This window comes from Hippoglossus hippoglossus, chromosome 15, assembly GCF_009819705.1.
Source record: "Hippoglossus hippoglossus isolate fHipHip1 chromosome 15, fHipHip1.pri, whole genome shotgun sequence".
Taxonomy (NCBI): domain Eukaryota; kingdom Metazoa; phylum Chordata; class Actinopteri; order Pleuronectiformes; family Pleuronectidae; genus Hippoglossus; species Hippoglossus hippoglossus.
In genome coordinates this window covers 6,052,915-6,068,284 of record NC_047165.1, presented here as the reverse complement: position 1 = coordinate 6,068,284, position 15,370 = coordinate 6,052,915, and the positions used below count along the sequence as shown (strand labels likewise).

The 15,370-nt window shown below is 42.2% G+C and overlaps 1 protein-coding gene across 2 annotated transcripts; it reads left to right on the top strand.

The window, feature by feature from the left end:
• Positions 1-15,132, top strand: ppm1ba (protein phosphatase, Mg2+/Mn2+ dependent, 1Ba). 2 transcript variants are annotated; one of them, XM_034607816.1, is made up of 7 exons: positions 1-454; positions 7,188-8,104; positions 8,537-8,654; positions 10,158-10,272; positions 10,659-10,716; positions 12,719-12,735; positions 13,586-15,132. In XM_034607816.1, coding segments are annotated over exons 2-7 (1,197 nt in total). In that variant the 5' UTR covers positions 1-454; positions 7,188-7,216; the 3' UTR covers positions 13,587-15,132. The 2 variants fall into 2 exon arrangements, with proteins under 2 accessions (XP_034463707.1, XP_034463706.1); XM_034607815.1 differs by lacking the exon at positions 12,719-12,735 and having other exon boundaries at positions 2-454.
• Positions 15,133-15,370: the final 238 nt, after the last annotated feature.

Genomic DNA, 15,370 nt, shown 5'->3' with positions numbered 1-15,370 from the left:
GGAAATTGAAAAAGAACGTCATCTGCCTTCATACATTTAGCTTTAGCCCAAATTAGCTCGGCGGTCTCGAACCGAGTTGTTTCCCCCCCCCCCACCCCTCTTCCAGCGGCTTGCCGGCGTTGGCGGGTGTATCGACGTTGTGCTGCCGGGTGCGGGACCGAGCGAGCGAGCGAGCGAGCCATGTTGGTGAAAGCTTCCCTCCGGTGCAGAGACATGCTGAAGGGGGGACCGACCGTGTGAAATGCTGGCTAGCGGGAATCAGAGCTAGCTAAAGGGGCCCGAGAAGCGAAAGTGGCTAACACAGGCGAGCGCTAAGCCCATCACAACAAGCCCGGGCACTTAAAACACACCCGAGCCCTTAAGCCCCGAGGAGCAGCAGCAGCAAGCAGCAAGCAGCAGCAGCAAGCAGCCACACCGGAGGAGGAACTCCCATTTTTTTTTTTTAAATACAAAAGTAAGTAACGCCAGGGCGCTGGGATTGCAAAGCTAAAATGTCCACTACGTGTTTTCCCTACAGCAACACAAGCTAGTCGTCCTGCTAACAGTGGAGGACAACACTTGTGACAAGTGTGAACTTCTCTAGCTGGTTTAGCTGCTAACACAAGTAGCCTCGGTGTCACCCCCCCCAACCACCCCCCCCAGGAGCAGATAGCTCTCAGGCAGGTTAAATCTCATTATGGTCAATAACATGGAGAAGTACACCGGCGGTGCACTCGGTGGTTAATGGTGATTAATGGGATATTAACACAACCCTGATCATGTTTAGCTAGTTATTAAACACGCTGGCTCCCATTTTGTTATGTGACGTTATTTAGCTGATTATGCTCTTAACCCATTTTAAAATGTGTTATTAGCGTCATACTTGCTTTGTTATTGATAGAATGAGTGAATGAATGGATCTGAATCGACTCTGTATTCGCACCCTTCACATTGTATTTAAATCTATTCATGTTTTCATATCCACATGGTCTAGATCTATAGGATTATTTGCCATTAATTCATGCTACACTGAAAGGGACTTGACATTTAGTAAGTATTTTTAATACTACATGAATATTTGCAACAGGTGTGACCTACACGTGAAGCTGGGTTAACACTTTGTTTACTCTATTATCTGTTTAGAAAAGTTGTATCTAAAAGGGGCAGGAGAACAATGTCTATGCCAACCTACACACCAATGGTCTCGTGAAATTCATATTCCATTATCTGTTGACAATTTACGTGGCAAAGTCTAACTCAATTTAATTATCCTCAGAGGTTTGTACAAAAGCACCAGCGCAGGAATTAACTTGTTTTATTGCGTTGTTGTGGGTAGGGTTTATTGGGTTGTTTTTGTGTGTGTGTGTGTTGCTGTGTGTGGCTGTGTGTTGCTGTGTGTTTCAAAGTGTGTTTGTGTGACAGTGTGTTCCAGAAATGGCAGCATCATCACTGGCATGTTTGTGTTGGCACCCTGATGTGAAATCCTGCACAAGCCATGCTGTTTTAGCCAGTGACTGCTGCAAGTCTACCAAGCCCAGTCCAAAGGCATTTATCTATACAGTTTTTTTGGCTGTGACTATTGACTGAATCACTTTGCACACAGATGTACACTGGGGATACGGTGTTAACTGGCAGGCTCAAAATAACTGAAAGAATTAATGTGCCAAGAAGGGCAGTTGGATTAACTGTGCGAATGTGTCTGAACAAGAAAAGACTTGAGATATAGCTAAATTTTCCGATAACACTGTTTTCTCTTTTGGAATCAGCCAGTGTAATATTCCCTGTTTATACTGACGTCCCCAATGATGCCTGTATGAGCTGTCTGGGCTATACATAATAATCCTTCATACTGAGTTGTATTAATACCTCATCTAATATTTTAACTTTTTTAGTCTTCTATTTCAAACCACATACCATTTCAACTGCATATCAGAATCTGATATCATCATTAAAACCTGTAAAATGCAGCAATGTGTGGCTATAATGCTCAAGAAGTTTTACAGAACCATTTTTCTGTGTGTTAATATGAACACATTGCATATGTAATGCATTATGTTTGGCAGGAACTGAAATTGTGTACAAACCATTTAGTTTCTCAACTTTTGAGGCCCGGGAGTCAAATTGAAGGCACACCCGTTTTCTGGATAACAAGAGCAGGTATATCCAAGTACACAAGTTCCTCCTGTTGCCCAGAACCCACTCACAGTCCGGTGTATCACAACACATCTACCTCTACTTTGCCTATAGTCTGTCTGTAGACTCCAGTCTGGTCAGGTAACGGCTATAGCTTCCCCGACGCCACTGCACTAAAGATGGCCGAAGCTGTCTGTTCAAAGTGCACTTGTTCCAGGAAAGAGACTGCTTCTGGTGTGGCTTCAGTGATGAGTCATCAAAGAGAGGGATCAGAGAAATCCCCTCCTGTTTATACCACCTCTCTAATTTGTTATAAAGTCAGAGGCTCACTAAGGGTTAAAAATGATTCGGTTCTAACTACCATCTTTTATCATAACTGGAAATAGCGGATTACACCAGCTATTCCAGATCCATTTTAGCTTTTTACAAATGTGGACATGGCGAATAGACATTTAATCAGTGGAAAGATGATCATCTACTATATTAGTAGACAATTTACCCCATGCTCTCAGTATTTGCTTTATTAACTGTTTGATAGACTGCAAATTAGGCTATCTGTGGTGGTAGCTAGTACAGCTAATACAAAACAGATATGTCTGCCCTAGCCAGCTCCCCTACTGTTGGATGTTATCTGCTGTCCTCTTCCTCCTATTCCACATCTCTCTCTTGACACCCCTCTTCCTTCCTTAGAGTCAGAAATACTTTATTGATCCCAGGGGGAAATTACATTTGTTACAATAGCTTTACCGTCTTGTGCTGCATCTGGTTGAAGCCTGGAAACATTTGAAACTAATAAACTAATCACACTGGTGGTACTTTTCATCTTTCCCATGTGTTTCCTTAGTTTATAGGTACTCCATTCATTTACCTCTTGTCCAGACTGTCTTTGTGCCTTCTAAGGATGATTCCCTTTGAGTATACAAAATATGTTTCAGTGAGAAGGCAAACATTCAGCACCAGAGTTGAATCATTAACAACAACATTGTCCACTCTCATGAGCACTTGGTATTAACTAGCAGTTATACCAGCCTTCTTCTCTGAAGGGAAAAGCCAACAGTATAAATCAATACGTGGTGGTCAGTCTTGATTTTGTGGCAGGCCACAAATAGAACAATGTACAGTAAACACTTAAACAACATAAGGTAGTTAACTCACAGAATTGTTCATTTATTCATTATTGCTCATTATATGGGGAATTTAGTGGACATGGACAACAATAGGTGTCTCGGATAAAAAGATTAATTATTGGAGACTACTCCAGTCATTCCAATTAGCTCTTCAGTTAGTGAGTGCTACTTTTCCACAACTTATTATTTTGCATGGCAGGACACTGTAATTTTGGTTTAATAATTCTGACATTTATGCGACACTAGACTTATTTCAAAGTGGATTATTTAGAACGAGTGCTGTTCTTCATAGAGGCTACACGTTACATCAGCCATACTTGCTGCTGTACTCCAAACCGAATCAGCCAGTTTGACTACTGTACGCAACTATATTTGCAGGGCCCTTATCTGGGGCAGACATCTCTTTCTGTCTGCTGTTCTTCTTTTCATAACCATATCTAAATCATTCATGTGTTGATTTTTGTGAGAATCTCACTCGGCAGCATCCTTGTGGTGCCCTGACTACAGGCTTCAACACCACCGTCTTTTTCATATTTCACAGTACCCTGTTCACAACCAATCAAGTTGAGTCATTGTAGTGTCATCATTTTGTTTTAGTTCATAGACGGACACACCACTAATCTGTATCTGTGTATTTATATCACATATTGTACATTAAATGTCACCAAGCAAGACTCAGAAGGGAGAGTGGTAGTCTGTGTTTGATGAGCTAATCTGGCTCTGCGTGTATCCCATCAGCAGCTGACTGTTAAATTGAGTTATCTGTTAGAGCTGGCCTGCTTGTCTGAAGTCTGAATTGCGGGTGTTCTGTGTCTGTCCTCAACTTTGACTCTCAAAGTGCATCAGCCATTCACTTCATCTTGCCATGTGTGCCTCGAAGATGTGAGAGAGAAATGGGTTGTGTGTTGTGATTGAATACATAAGAATGAGGTTAGTTTTGCTGTTGAGATCAAACTTAACCCCATGTGCACACCATAAATGGCCAAATGCAAGCAAGCACACTCGCACAGTGTCATGGCTGTGCAGTCCCCCCCGTCAAAGGCTACCACCACCAACATCTTACTGCTTCTGTTGCCACGGCAACCACTCAGCTGCCACTCCAAGCTGTGTAACCATGGCGACATGCACTGGGTGTCATCACTCCCTGAAGTTCTCAGTGCTCACATTGATGTAATGTGCACTGGTTTTTATTTCTCTTTTTATCCAACAGCAACAGAATATGACAAATGTAGTCACAGTTGTTGATGACATTATGAGCTTTTAAATGACAGGGTCCTTGCCTCGGTGCAGTGTGTATGTGGTTGTTGATTGGGTGAAAGAGCAAATGATTTCGGTTTGATGATTGCACAAAGGGCTTTGATACCTGCTATAAAAGGAGTTAAATGCCTAAGTGAATGTGTTCGTTGTCAAGGTTCTGACCAGTGACGCTTCCCAGCCCTTTTGATATGTAGTCAGTGGCCAAGTGTGCATCTGTGTGTGTGCGTCTGAAATAAAGTACGTCTCTTGTATCGCTTAAATGAATTCGGAAGTCTGGAAGTCACACCAACCACTTTGTTCTAAAAGAAAACAAAAAATAGTTTTCTTGCTGCATCAAACTGTGTGTGTCACCTCTGTTGGTCGGTTAAGTCTGTGTTTTGCATTCGTAACCATTAATATCAAATGATAAGAATTATTTAAACAATAATATTCTGTGAGTATTTGAAGTCCACTTCAGATTGCTGTCATCCATCTCAATAACCTTGTTTGCATTTTTTACATAATCAGTTTTTCAGTTTTTATTAATGGAATTGTTAAGACGTTCTCAATTATGTTTTGAGTGACTGGTATTTTTATTCTTTTGCTAAAGTGTTATATTTGACATGCTCCACTGAATCATTCTGAAGCAGCCTCCAGCTGAATTGTCATTTTACAGTTTGTAATATTATAATGTCAAATGTATACTAGTGTGTATATATAATGTTCAAATACATTCTAGTAGATATCAGTGTAGTGCGAGGTGTTAAGCTTTCGCTGTGATAAAGCTAGATGCTGTATATTTATTCACCTACTGACATTGCACTAATGTGAAACAATAATGTATCAACTACAGACATTACTGGAGGAAAAAGCTTTGCATTTTACACATGTTATACCAGTAGTAAAAGTTAAAATGCATATAAGTCCTTTCAACGTTGGCTTTTCTCCAGTCTTAAGTTATGTCCGAGTGACTTCTTTGAAATTGTTAAGTGTCCAGTCACAAGTGATTGTTACAGTGCAGGATAATGTACTTGGACACAGAAAAACCAAAGGCCTTTCCGGTTGTAGTTGTGCTACATGAAATGTGAGCGAAGTGCAATCTGTCATGTGTGCAGTGTAGACCGAGGTACTAGTTAAGATTGGAGCTTATCTGCTCGGTCAGATGTGAGATAGTGGACTGGAAAAAGCTGCCTCAATGCAGATAGGGTGACTTTGTTCAGCTCATGTGATTGACTCATTTGCTAGGGAGCCTTGTTTGTTTCATTTTTGTTGATAGAATCTAAACATGGCGTTGACCTTTGACCTTTAAAAATGGATTAACAGAAATATGAGAGTGTGGGGAAAAATGCACTGTTAGCACTCAGCCTTAACCATCTGTACATTAAGAGACCGGAACCTTGGGTATGCCAACAACTTATTTGTAAGTCACATTTATTGATATCCTCAGAAATAATGTACAAGTTAACAGTGCAATATCGAGGCTAAGAGGCCATAAAGTAGTGTGACAATCAATAAGACTGTGTAAGTTGTTCTCATTTCGTAACTAATTAACAAATGCTGGATAGAGAATCTCTGGCTGCTATCAAGCAGCCTGATGCTGCCGTTCATTTAGCTAATGCAGGTGCAGTAGACAGATAACACATTATCTTGACCACTCGATCGAGTTTGGTAATGCTCTTAGTGGCCAGTTGTGGCCAAAGAAGCTTTTAAGCTCTTCAGTCTTTTTAAGCAGAAACCAAAGTGCCTTTGCTATTTCTGGATATGGTGAACAACGATCACTGTTGATTTATTCTTTTACGCCCAGTTGAATCACTGGTTGAATTATTTGTTGTTAAGTTATCAGTGAAAGAAACACACACGTGCTTAAAAGCTCCCACAGTCCAAGTTCAACAAGTGTCCCAATCTGCTGGGTTCATGTTTTCAGGCCCTCAAAGTGTGTTGAGATGTGTAATATGAGTTTGTTGGCTGAGAAAGCATAACCACTACAAATTTTGAGTGGAAGCCTAAATCATGTTTTAATTATTAAGTACCATATCGAAATAGGATAACAATTTAGCACGCTAGCAGTCGGGAATTGCAAAGGCATAATGACAGAGAGAGAAATTAGACTTTTGGTTTATCAACATTTTCCTCAGACATATTATAAAATTGTGCAGAAAAACACCATAGAAGTGATATAACTTTCCACTCGATGAAAAAAAAAAAGACTTCCATTGCGTCTGTCATTTCCCCTAATGTTAACAAACACGTCACAACACACGCCTCTTCTCGTAAACACAATAATGATTGGCAGTGAATGTTCAAGTTATATTTGCAAATTGAACCAACCCTGGCACAGCTCCATCTAAATTGAATGAAGCCATGATGTTATTAGTGTCACCTGTGTCAAATGTCAACTGACGGAGAAGCTAAAATTGGCACAGTGTAAACATCCAGTGGAAATGGAGAACCACTAAATTAGTACAGAGATTTTACATAACTTGAAATAGCTGTTCCTTTTCTAACTGCCAAAATAACATAGATTTGAATATTGTGTTGTGTTTATAGTGTGGAATTGTGCACAGCTTTGGAGGTTGTAATGAAAATGCAAAAGTGAGTGAATAAGAAGATAAAGAATCTGTATTGTTGTCAAGGTCAGAATTTTTGTATTTTGTGAATATAGAGTGCAAGTCTGAACTGTTTATAATGTCTCCCCCCCCCCCTCTCTCACAGGTAGCAGTGGGTCACTCAAGGTCAGAGCCATGGGTGCGTTCCTGGACAAACCCAAGACGGAGAAGCACAACTTGCATGGTGAGGGCAACGGCCTACGCTATGGCCTGAGCTCCATGCAGGGCTGGCGGGTGGAGATGGAAGACGCTCATACAGCTGTGTTGGGACTTCCTACTACGGGTATGAGTGACTGGTCGTTTTTTGCCGTGTACGATGGTCATGCTGGCTCGAGGGTTGCCAACTATTGCTCCAAGCATCTCCTGGAACACATTATGAGTTCCAGCTTAGGGCCCAGGGGGACACAAGGCTCCCAGGCTGGTTCAGACAGTTCCAGCGGTGACGCTCCAGCACCAGTTCCTCCTACAGTGGACGCTGTAAAAGTCGGGATCCGGACAGGGTTTCTGAGGATTGACGAGCACATGCGCAGCTTCTCAGACCTTCGCAACGGCATGGACCGTAGTGGCTCCACAGCAGTGGGAATCCTCCTGTCACCTGAGCATTTTTTCTTCATTAACTGCGGTGATTCTCGAGCTGTTCTCTACCGCAATTCACAGGTGTGCTTCTCCACACTTGACCACAAGCCTTGCAACCCACGTGAGAGAGAGCGCATCCAGAATGCTGGCGGCTCTGTGATGATTCAGAGGGTTAATGGGTCGCTGGCTGTCTCGAGAGCTTTGGGGGACTACGATTACAAGTGTGTGGATGGGAAGGGCCCCACAGAGCAGCTGGTCAGCCCCGAACCGGAGGTGTATGAGATGATTCGGGCCACAGAACAGGATCAGTTTGTGGTCCTGGCGTGCGATGGCATCTGGGATGTCATGACCAACGAAGAGCTGTGCGACTTTGTGAAATCCAGGCTCGAGGTATCCGATGACCTGGAAAGAGTCTGCAATGAAGTGGTGGATACCTGCCTGCACAAGGTGATTGCACGTTTGTTTTTGAATGGGACTTATTTGCGTTGTTGCTGTGTTGCTTCTGTTTTGTAATGAGTTGACAGTTTAACGTCTGGCATATGAAGAAACTGCTTCACATGTAACAGTATGATGAAGAAATAGTATAAGTACATTTACCATTGCTCATGCATTTGACTTCTTTAGGCTTTAAAGATGGCTGTAAAAATCGTGCAGGCTTCTTCATTAATCCTGACCATTGACTGTGGTCAGTTTCAATTAACTAGATTGCCATGAATTTAAAAAGGGACATTTGCTTACATGGAAAAACTCAGTTGTGTGCTGCAGCACATAATTTCCCTTTACTTGTTCCTAGGAAATCATCACTGTTTCTATCAGCCCTACACAATGACCCCATCTCTTAACTGCTCTCTCTTCATTCCTCTCTCCTCCTGTCCATAGGGGAGTCGGGATAACATGAGTGTTGTGTTAGTGTGTTTGCCCAACGCTCCCAAAGTGTCAGAGGAAGCTGTGAGGAAAGACGCTGAGCTCAACAAATATCTGGAGTCAAGAGTGGAAGGTGAGAATGAATGGATGAAGAAAAAGTGTGCGATAATATCATAATGACGATGTTGAAAAGTTAAAAATAAAGTTGCTTAGTTTTATATGTTAGTTTTTCCTGAAACCGCTCTGTATCCACAGCCTTTCTGTGGCTTAATATTAACCAACTTCTAAGCGTGTTAGAAGCGTCATTTACTCCCCCCAGTCGCTCGCGGTGAATCCAGCGGGGGATCCCCTGCTGTGTTCACACATTGACTTCTCCTGGAGTTCTACGGACTTTATACCAGGAGGCCAAGGGGATAAAGTCCGTAGAAACTGCCGACATTTGCGTTCACCAATGCACCTCCTCTGGAGAGAATACGGAGGAACTGCTGAGTCCAGTGCATGTCTGAAAGCAGTTTTAGTGTCATGTGGTTATTCGTGAATGCTTTTATAAAAGCCTTGGTTTACATTCTTCTTATTAAATCACCCATGAAACACTTAATACTGTCATTTGTTTGTCTACTTGAGAAAGCAGATCTATATCTTTCTCCAGCTGAAACCTTATCATATCTGTATGATGTGTGTTTTTTACACCCACTGATCCTGCCACTCTCTATTCTCTAACCTCCAGCCAAGTTAGCTCCGGCTCACAGCAGAAGAATGACACCAATTGTGACCTCCTTTTCCATTCCAGCAAGCATCTACCCTCTTTATTCCCTGTTTGCGCCTCTCCTCCCTTTCCCTTCCCCTTTCCCTCCCTCGCTCAAACATTCCCTGTCTTTTTTGGATGTATGCCCTGCTCTCCTCCTTTTCTTTCTGTCCCTTTTTTCTTTCTCATTTCATCCCATTTTGTTTTCTCAGGATGCAAGGGGCCCTCTGATAAACATAGTGCCGTTTTTCTAGTCTTCGTTGCATATTTCTGCTCATTTCCCTCGCTTAAAAAAAAAACGGGCTTTTCAGCTGTTTCAGATTTAAGCTAAACATGAAAATGTTTTTTTTATAAACGAATTAAATTAATTTACCATCTCAGTTCTTCTTTTGTCTCGAACCATAGGAGCCTTTGTCCCATATTCGGAAGATGCATTGTAATATCCACAGATTGCAAAACAAAGAGATAGTTGTGTATAATACTGCAAATTAATGTCTGCTCATTTGATTGATCGGCACTCCAGAGTGGGTTCAAGCTGAAAGGTAGATGACACGGGAGCGTTTTGTTTGGTAGAAGCAAAGTAGATGTTTGGCTTCAGGTACTGTCTGATACTAGAAGAGAGTGAAAGAAAGAGAGTAAACAGAAAATGGCAGAGGAATGCTCTGGCTGAACATTGACCTGGCCTCATGCCACTCTCATCTCAGTTGCAGGCCTCTCTCTGTCACCATCTCTCCCTCTCTCAGTCTCAGACACACACTCATGTCCACAGATTCACTTGTTCTCTTTCCATCGCCACTTCTTCTCCTTCTAAGTCACATTTTGGTCTTTGTCTCGGCTATCGGCAGCTTTGTTACACGTGTATATCAACATGCCTGGTATTGTTTTTTTCAGAGATGTTGTCTCGGCCGGCGGAGGATGGGTTTCCAGACCTGGTATCAGTGATGAGGCACTTGTCCACTGACAGCGGCATGCCCCCTCTTCCACCAGGGGGAGGCCTTGCCAGCAAGTAAGGACCACTGCCCTCAAAGGGGGTGCTGTGTTATTTCACAGGAGTCACAAACATATGGAATGAAAATATAAAAGTGTAAGGAGAATGTAAAACTCAGCTGAGCAGTGGCTTAGAAAAGGCCATCAAATGACCTTAACAGAGCCAATGTAAAACTTGATTCATAATAATAACTATTAGTTCATATGCTCTGCCAAGTAATTAACTTTTTTGTCATTCTTTGTACAGGGTAATATTTGCAGTCATTAAAATAGGAGCTAGATGTTTCCCTTTCTTCACAACTACACTTTGCTGTTTTCCACATTTCCCGCCTCTCCTGTTACTTTGATCGATGTTGTGAATAGAAGAGCTCAAAAGACCTCATCACAATTTTTGTATTCCTGCAGACGCAGTGTTATTGAAGCAGTATACAACCGTCTGAACCCATACAGGGAGGAAGATGGGGTGAGTGTCCATATATGTGATGAATGAATAAGCTTTGTCCTTCTCTTACCATTTAAACAGCTCTCTCACACAGATCTTAAGCTTTTGTTAAGTTTATTTTTCTTACACACAAGTTTCAGTCGTATTCCGATGGGTGAACTTAACTGTACAGTTAACATTTTCACACTCACAACCACAGAAGATGATGTAATACAGTTGACCTCAGGGATGGCTTTGAGAAATCTCTCCTTCCCATTATGTTAAACATTGCATGATGCACACGCTTCGGCCGGCCCTCGTGATGGGTTTTACATACATGACAACATAGCTCTGTCAAAATCGTTCTCCTCTTTTACCAAATCTGGTTTCAACAGGTGAAAGAGTTCTCTTCAAATGTACTCGCTGAAATATATCAAGAAGTGAGGCAATCTTTGTTCATGAAAGAGTCCTACTTTCTTAGTTTACTTCTTTTTCTGTCTTTCTTAGTTTACTCCAAAAGATTTTAAAGCAAACACTTTCTGGATCAGTCTGGACTTAATAGACGTTAGATTAATATAAAGCACAATGCTAAACACAAGTATCTGCCACTGGTACAAGAACAGTTTTCCTCCTTTTGAGCATGACGCCATAGTTTATAGAATTGCAATTGTACTTTTCCTGCTGGAAATCAAAATCATTCAGCTTTGTGCATCCTTTTTAAGCTGCAGACTTGCAAACTCACTTACACACACGCACACACGCACACGGGTTGCTTCTTCATTGAGGAGAGTTGCTGCAGTCAACTCAAGAATCAAAACCTCAAAAGATTCTTTCTGCTTTTGCAGATCAGAGCACTGATGTATGTGTGTGTGTATGTGACTTTAAATGATAGATCAGATGTGTTTGAGAGGGACTGACACAGAAATGCCAACGTGACAGTCTGAAGAATCAATAGAGCTGCAGTGCAATTTCTAGGCTCTGTCTGTCTGGTTGGTTGTGTGTGTGTGCGTGTGTGTGTGTGTGTGTGTGTGTGTGTGTGTGTGTGTGTGTGTGTGTGTGTATGTTCTTCTGTTGGGGAGCACGTGTTGGAGGTGACTTTCACTTCAGTGTTGTCTTGGTTTGTCTGTAAGGACGTAAAGCTACTCTGTTTGTTTGTATATATTCATTGTGAAGCACTTTGTAAACTTTTTTAGATAAGTGCTATACAAATGAAGTTATTATTATTATTATAATTATTATACACAATAATTAGTCTTAATAACTCTGCTTAAGGCCACTGTGTGATTGTAGCATCTGTCCAACTATTGGACTCAAGTTTTCTTACTGTAGAAAAATGAGAGGTTGACTGTTGGTCCAATCCATTTGGGGAGGGGTGGGACAGCATCGCTGTACACCACAGTGACTTTTCTTTTACCCTACCCCCCCCCCCCCCACAAAACAGTTGCTTTTCAATTTTAAAGTTTTCATTGCTGTATATTAAGGACAAGCTATTATCTGTACTTTTGGCTTTAAACCATTGAGTTGACTATAAGCGACATAATTATAGCGTAATTTTCTTTCATGATATGTACAATAGCAGTTATCAGTACATAGTTTTTCTTTAATTTAAGGTGCTAGCAATAAAACATGGCTCTGAATTACATCTCACAGCTGCATTTGGAAGCTACAGCAATCGTAAACTCACAGTTTTATAAGATTCAGCAACATGTGTATGGATTATTGCCTGTAAGTAGCTTCAGGCTGCTACATTTAGCAGTTAACACTGAAGTTTGACTGACTAAGATTTAAAGTTTTATCTAAAATAATATTTTGAGCCTGACTGATTTATTTTTTGCTTGGTCAATGGTATCTGAATTTCTTTGGCATAAATGTTTTATAACAGCATTTTAGGCATAATTGCCCATTTGTTGAGGGGGTTTCTGCATCAGCCCCCAGATATCCATATCAGTCGGGCTCTAGTAGTTTCTCTATACATCAAAACACACACATTAAATAGGGTTGTATCAAATTTTCTAACTATGTGTTCACCCTCTGATTAACGCAGCCCTCCTGTTTCATTTGGTAAGTCATCACATATCACATATATAATTATTACACCTCTACCCTCTTTTTCCAAACCGTCATTTACAAACACAAATACACAACCACACACATCCGTACACATTCTTACAGGCATGTAAGTGGCGACCTGTTGCGCATATTCCCCCTGTCACACCTTCATCAGTCTCCAGTCCCTGTACTGATCTACTCTCTAGCATGTGGAGCCCATTCAGACTTCAAGGCGTGTGCGTACGTGTGTGTACGTGTGTGTTTGTGTGCGTCTGTGTGTAGCCATGACTGTCCTGAGGAGGATGAGTGATTGGTCAGTGTTTCTGGTCCTGTCAGCCCCTCTCTCACTTTGCACTCACAAACACGCATGCACTGGCCCTACACGCATGCATCGCTGTCTCACTCAGTCTTTCCACAACTGCACGCAAAGCATACAACGGTCTCTGTTTCTGTGTCACTCCCTGCTATGAGATAAGAAAAAGGCTTTGGAATTGTTGTGTTGGCATAACGAAGCTACACACTGAGATTGAGAGTGTGTCCTTGCTTTCTGTGCTATTGTTTGTTTTTTTTACTGTATTTTGTTGTTTTTCCTGTTGTGTCGATCATAGGAAAACCTGCCATTGAAGACGAGGCTGGGAAAGCGAAACAATACTGTGTAAAGATTTATTCCACTTTTAATAACGATGCTTTTTAATAACGATGCTTTTTTTTTTCTCCCCTCTCTCACCCTTGTCTTCCGTATCTTCTCTAATTCTTCCTTCCTTTTCTTCTTCTTCTTCCTGCTATATTCTACTTCCCCCCCTCCCTCTTTCTCTTCTCATTGTCTCTTCCCCTTCTCTCTCCTGTTTCTCTCGTCTTACAGAGCGGCGCTGACTTGGAGTGTCACTGGTAGCTGTCCAGCGAAACTGCCTGATCCAACAAAACAGGACCACTTTTCCACACGCGATCACATCCATTGTCACCTTTTTAATTTCCTCTGGGATTTTTTAATTTATTGTTTTTTTTCCCCCTCCACACTGAGATCAAGCAACGCCGAAATCCTGGTTTTAGAAACACCCCCCCCCCCCCCGACGTGGAGGACTGCAAAACAGATTTGGTTCTTTTCATAGAACAAAATGTTGAAAAACGAGAACAACTGCATCAATCGCCTGAAAAGAGAACGGTGTATACGGTATATACATCATAGGAGAGGCAAACAAGCACAGTTTCTCTTGCCCCTCGTCTGCTTGCTTTTTTTGTAGTGGTTGTTTTTGTTGTGGATTGCCGGAGACACAGGAGCAGCCCTGCTCTGAACGCTCTGGGGCTACATGGTGCCTTGCTCAGAACCGAGAGAGAGGGAGGACTTCACAACAGCCAGCCATGACCAAACCTGCCGCTCATGGACGTTTTCCACATTCTGATTGGCAGCGTTTCTCTTTTTTTTGTTGGCATTATTTGTTTTGAAGTGTGAACTTTACTTGCACCTGACTGGTAGCCAATCGACCACACAAGCCTGTGAGTCCCACACACATAGTTCAGGCAAGTTTGGTTTGTGGACATTTGATAGTACTCGACCAGGGCCCAACACTTCACCTGCCCAGGCGCACGGCTTGCTGGAGAATGCCTCACAGAACTCTGAGGTTTACAACTCTCTAAGTCCTCACTATCCAAAGACCTCTGGTTTAACAGCCTCAAATTCAGCGGCCAAGAGGTCCGTCTCCTGAGGGGACCACTCGAGAGAGAAATCTGTGAGGCAACTTATTTCAGTTTTCATCCTTCCATGCTGTCCAAGCTAAAACAGGACACAGGTGTGCTGGTGTGCCTGGCTACACATAGGAAGTACATAGAAGTACAGTAACAGTAACTCAAATTTGATGATTTTTCTTGCACGTCCCTTCTCACTCTCTCTCCTCTTCATCACTTAAAGGATGCTATCTAACACTTTTTTTCATTTTTTTTTTCACTTTTCCCTCCGTCTCTCTTCTCACTTTTCTGTTTCTTCATATTGTCCGAAGAGACTCGGCTGTCACTTGCATCGGCTGACAAGGTCGGAATCATAAGCTTTTGAGCCTGCTGTTGTTTAAGAGAAAGATGGAAATTATATATTAAATTCATATATATATACATATAGATATATATTTTTATTTGTTTGTTTTCGTTTTAATTCCCAGCCATGGTATTCGTTGTGGCCTTGTGTGTGTGTGTGTGTGTGTGTGTGTGTGTCTCTGTGTAGCTGCTTTCAGACATGCACTGGACTCCGCAAATATCCGAGTGAGACGCTCCGCATATTCGGCAAACTTTAACCACCTGGTCTCCCAGTATAATGTCCGTAGAAAACCAGTAGAAGTCGATGCAGGAGTTCCCGCGCTGGATTCATTGCGAGCAAGTGGGGCGGGGGTTAATAACGCTAATAACACACGACAGAAAAATGAGAGAACTAAAGTTTGTGGTGATGAGAGCGGTGCTGTAAACATGATCACGTGACCTCTGACCCGGCTGCGCCACCTCTCGGAGAACCCCCTGCTGTGTTGGCAAACTGCGGCTGACCTCCGTAGCCAATTCTCCAGATTTGTATCCGTAGGTCATGTCTGAAAACAGCTTGTGTGTGTCTGAGTGGGAGAATGAGGTGTGTGTGTGTGTGTGTGTGTGTGTGTGTGTGTGTGTGTGT

Bases quoted from the DNA above. Each gene is read 5' to 3' on its own strand.
- ppm1ba (XM_034607815.1), top strand. From the start codon at position 7,217: ATGGGTGCGTTCCTGGACAAACCCAAGACGGAGAAGCACAACTTGCAT. The intron at 8,105-8,536 runs GTGATTGCACGT...TCCTGTCCATAG, and splicing joins TGGATACCTGCCTGCACAAG to GGGAGTCGGGATAACATGAG. The intron at 10,273-10,658 runs GTAAGGACCACT...GTATTCCTGCAG, and splicing joins GGGGGAGGCCTTGCCAGCAA to ACGCAGTGTTATTGAAGCAG.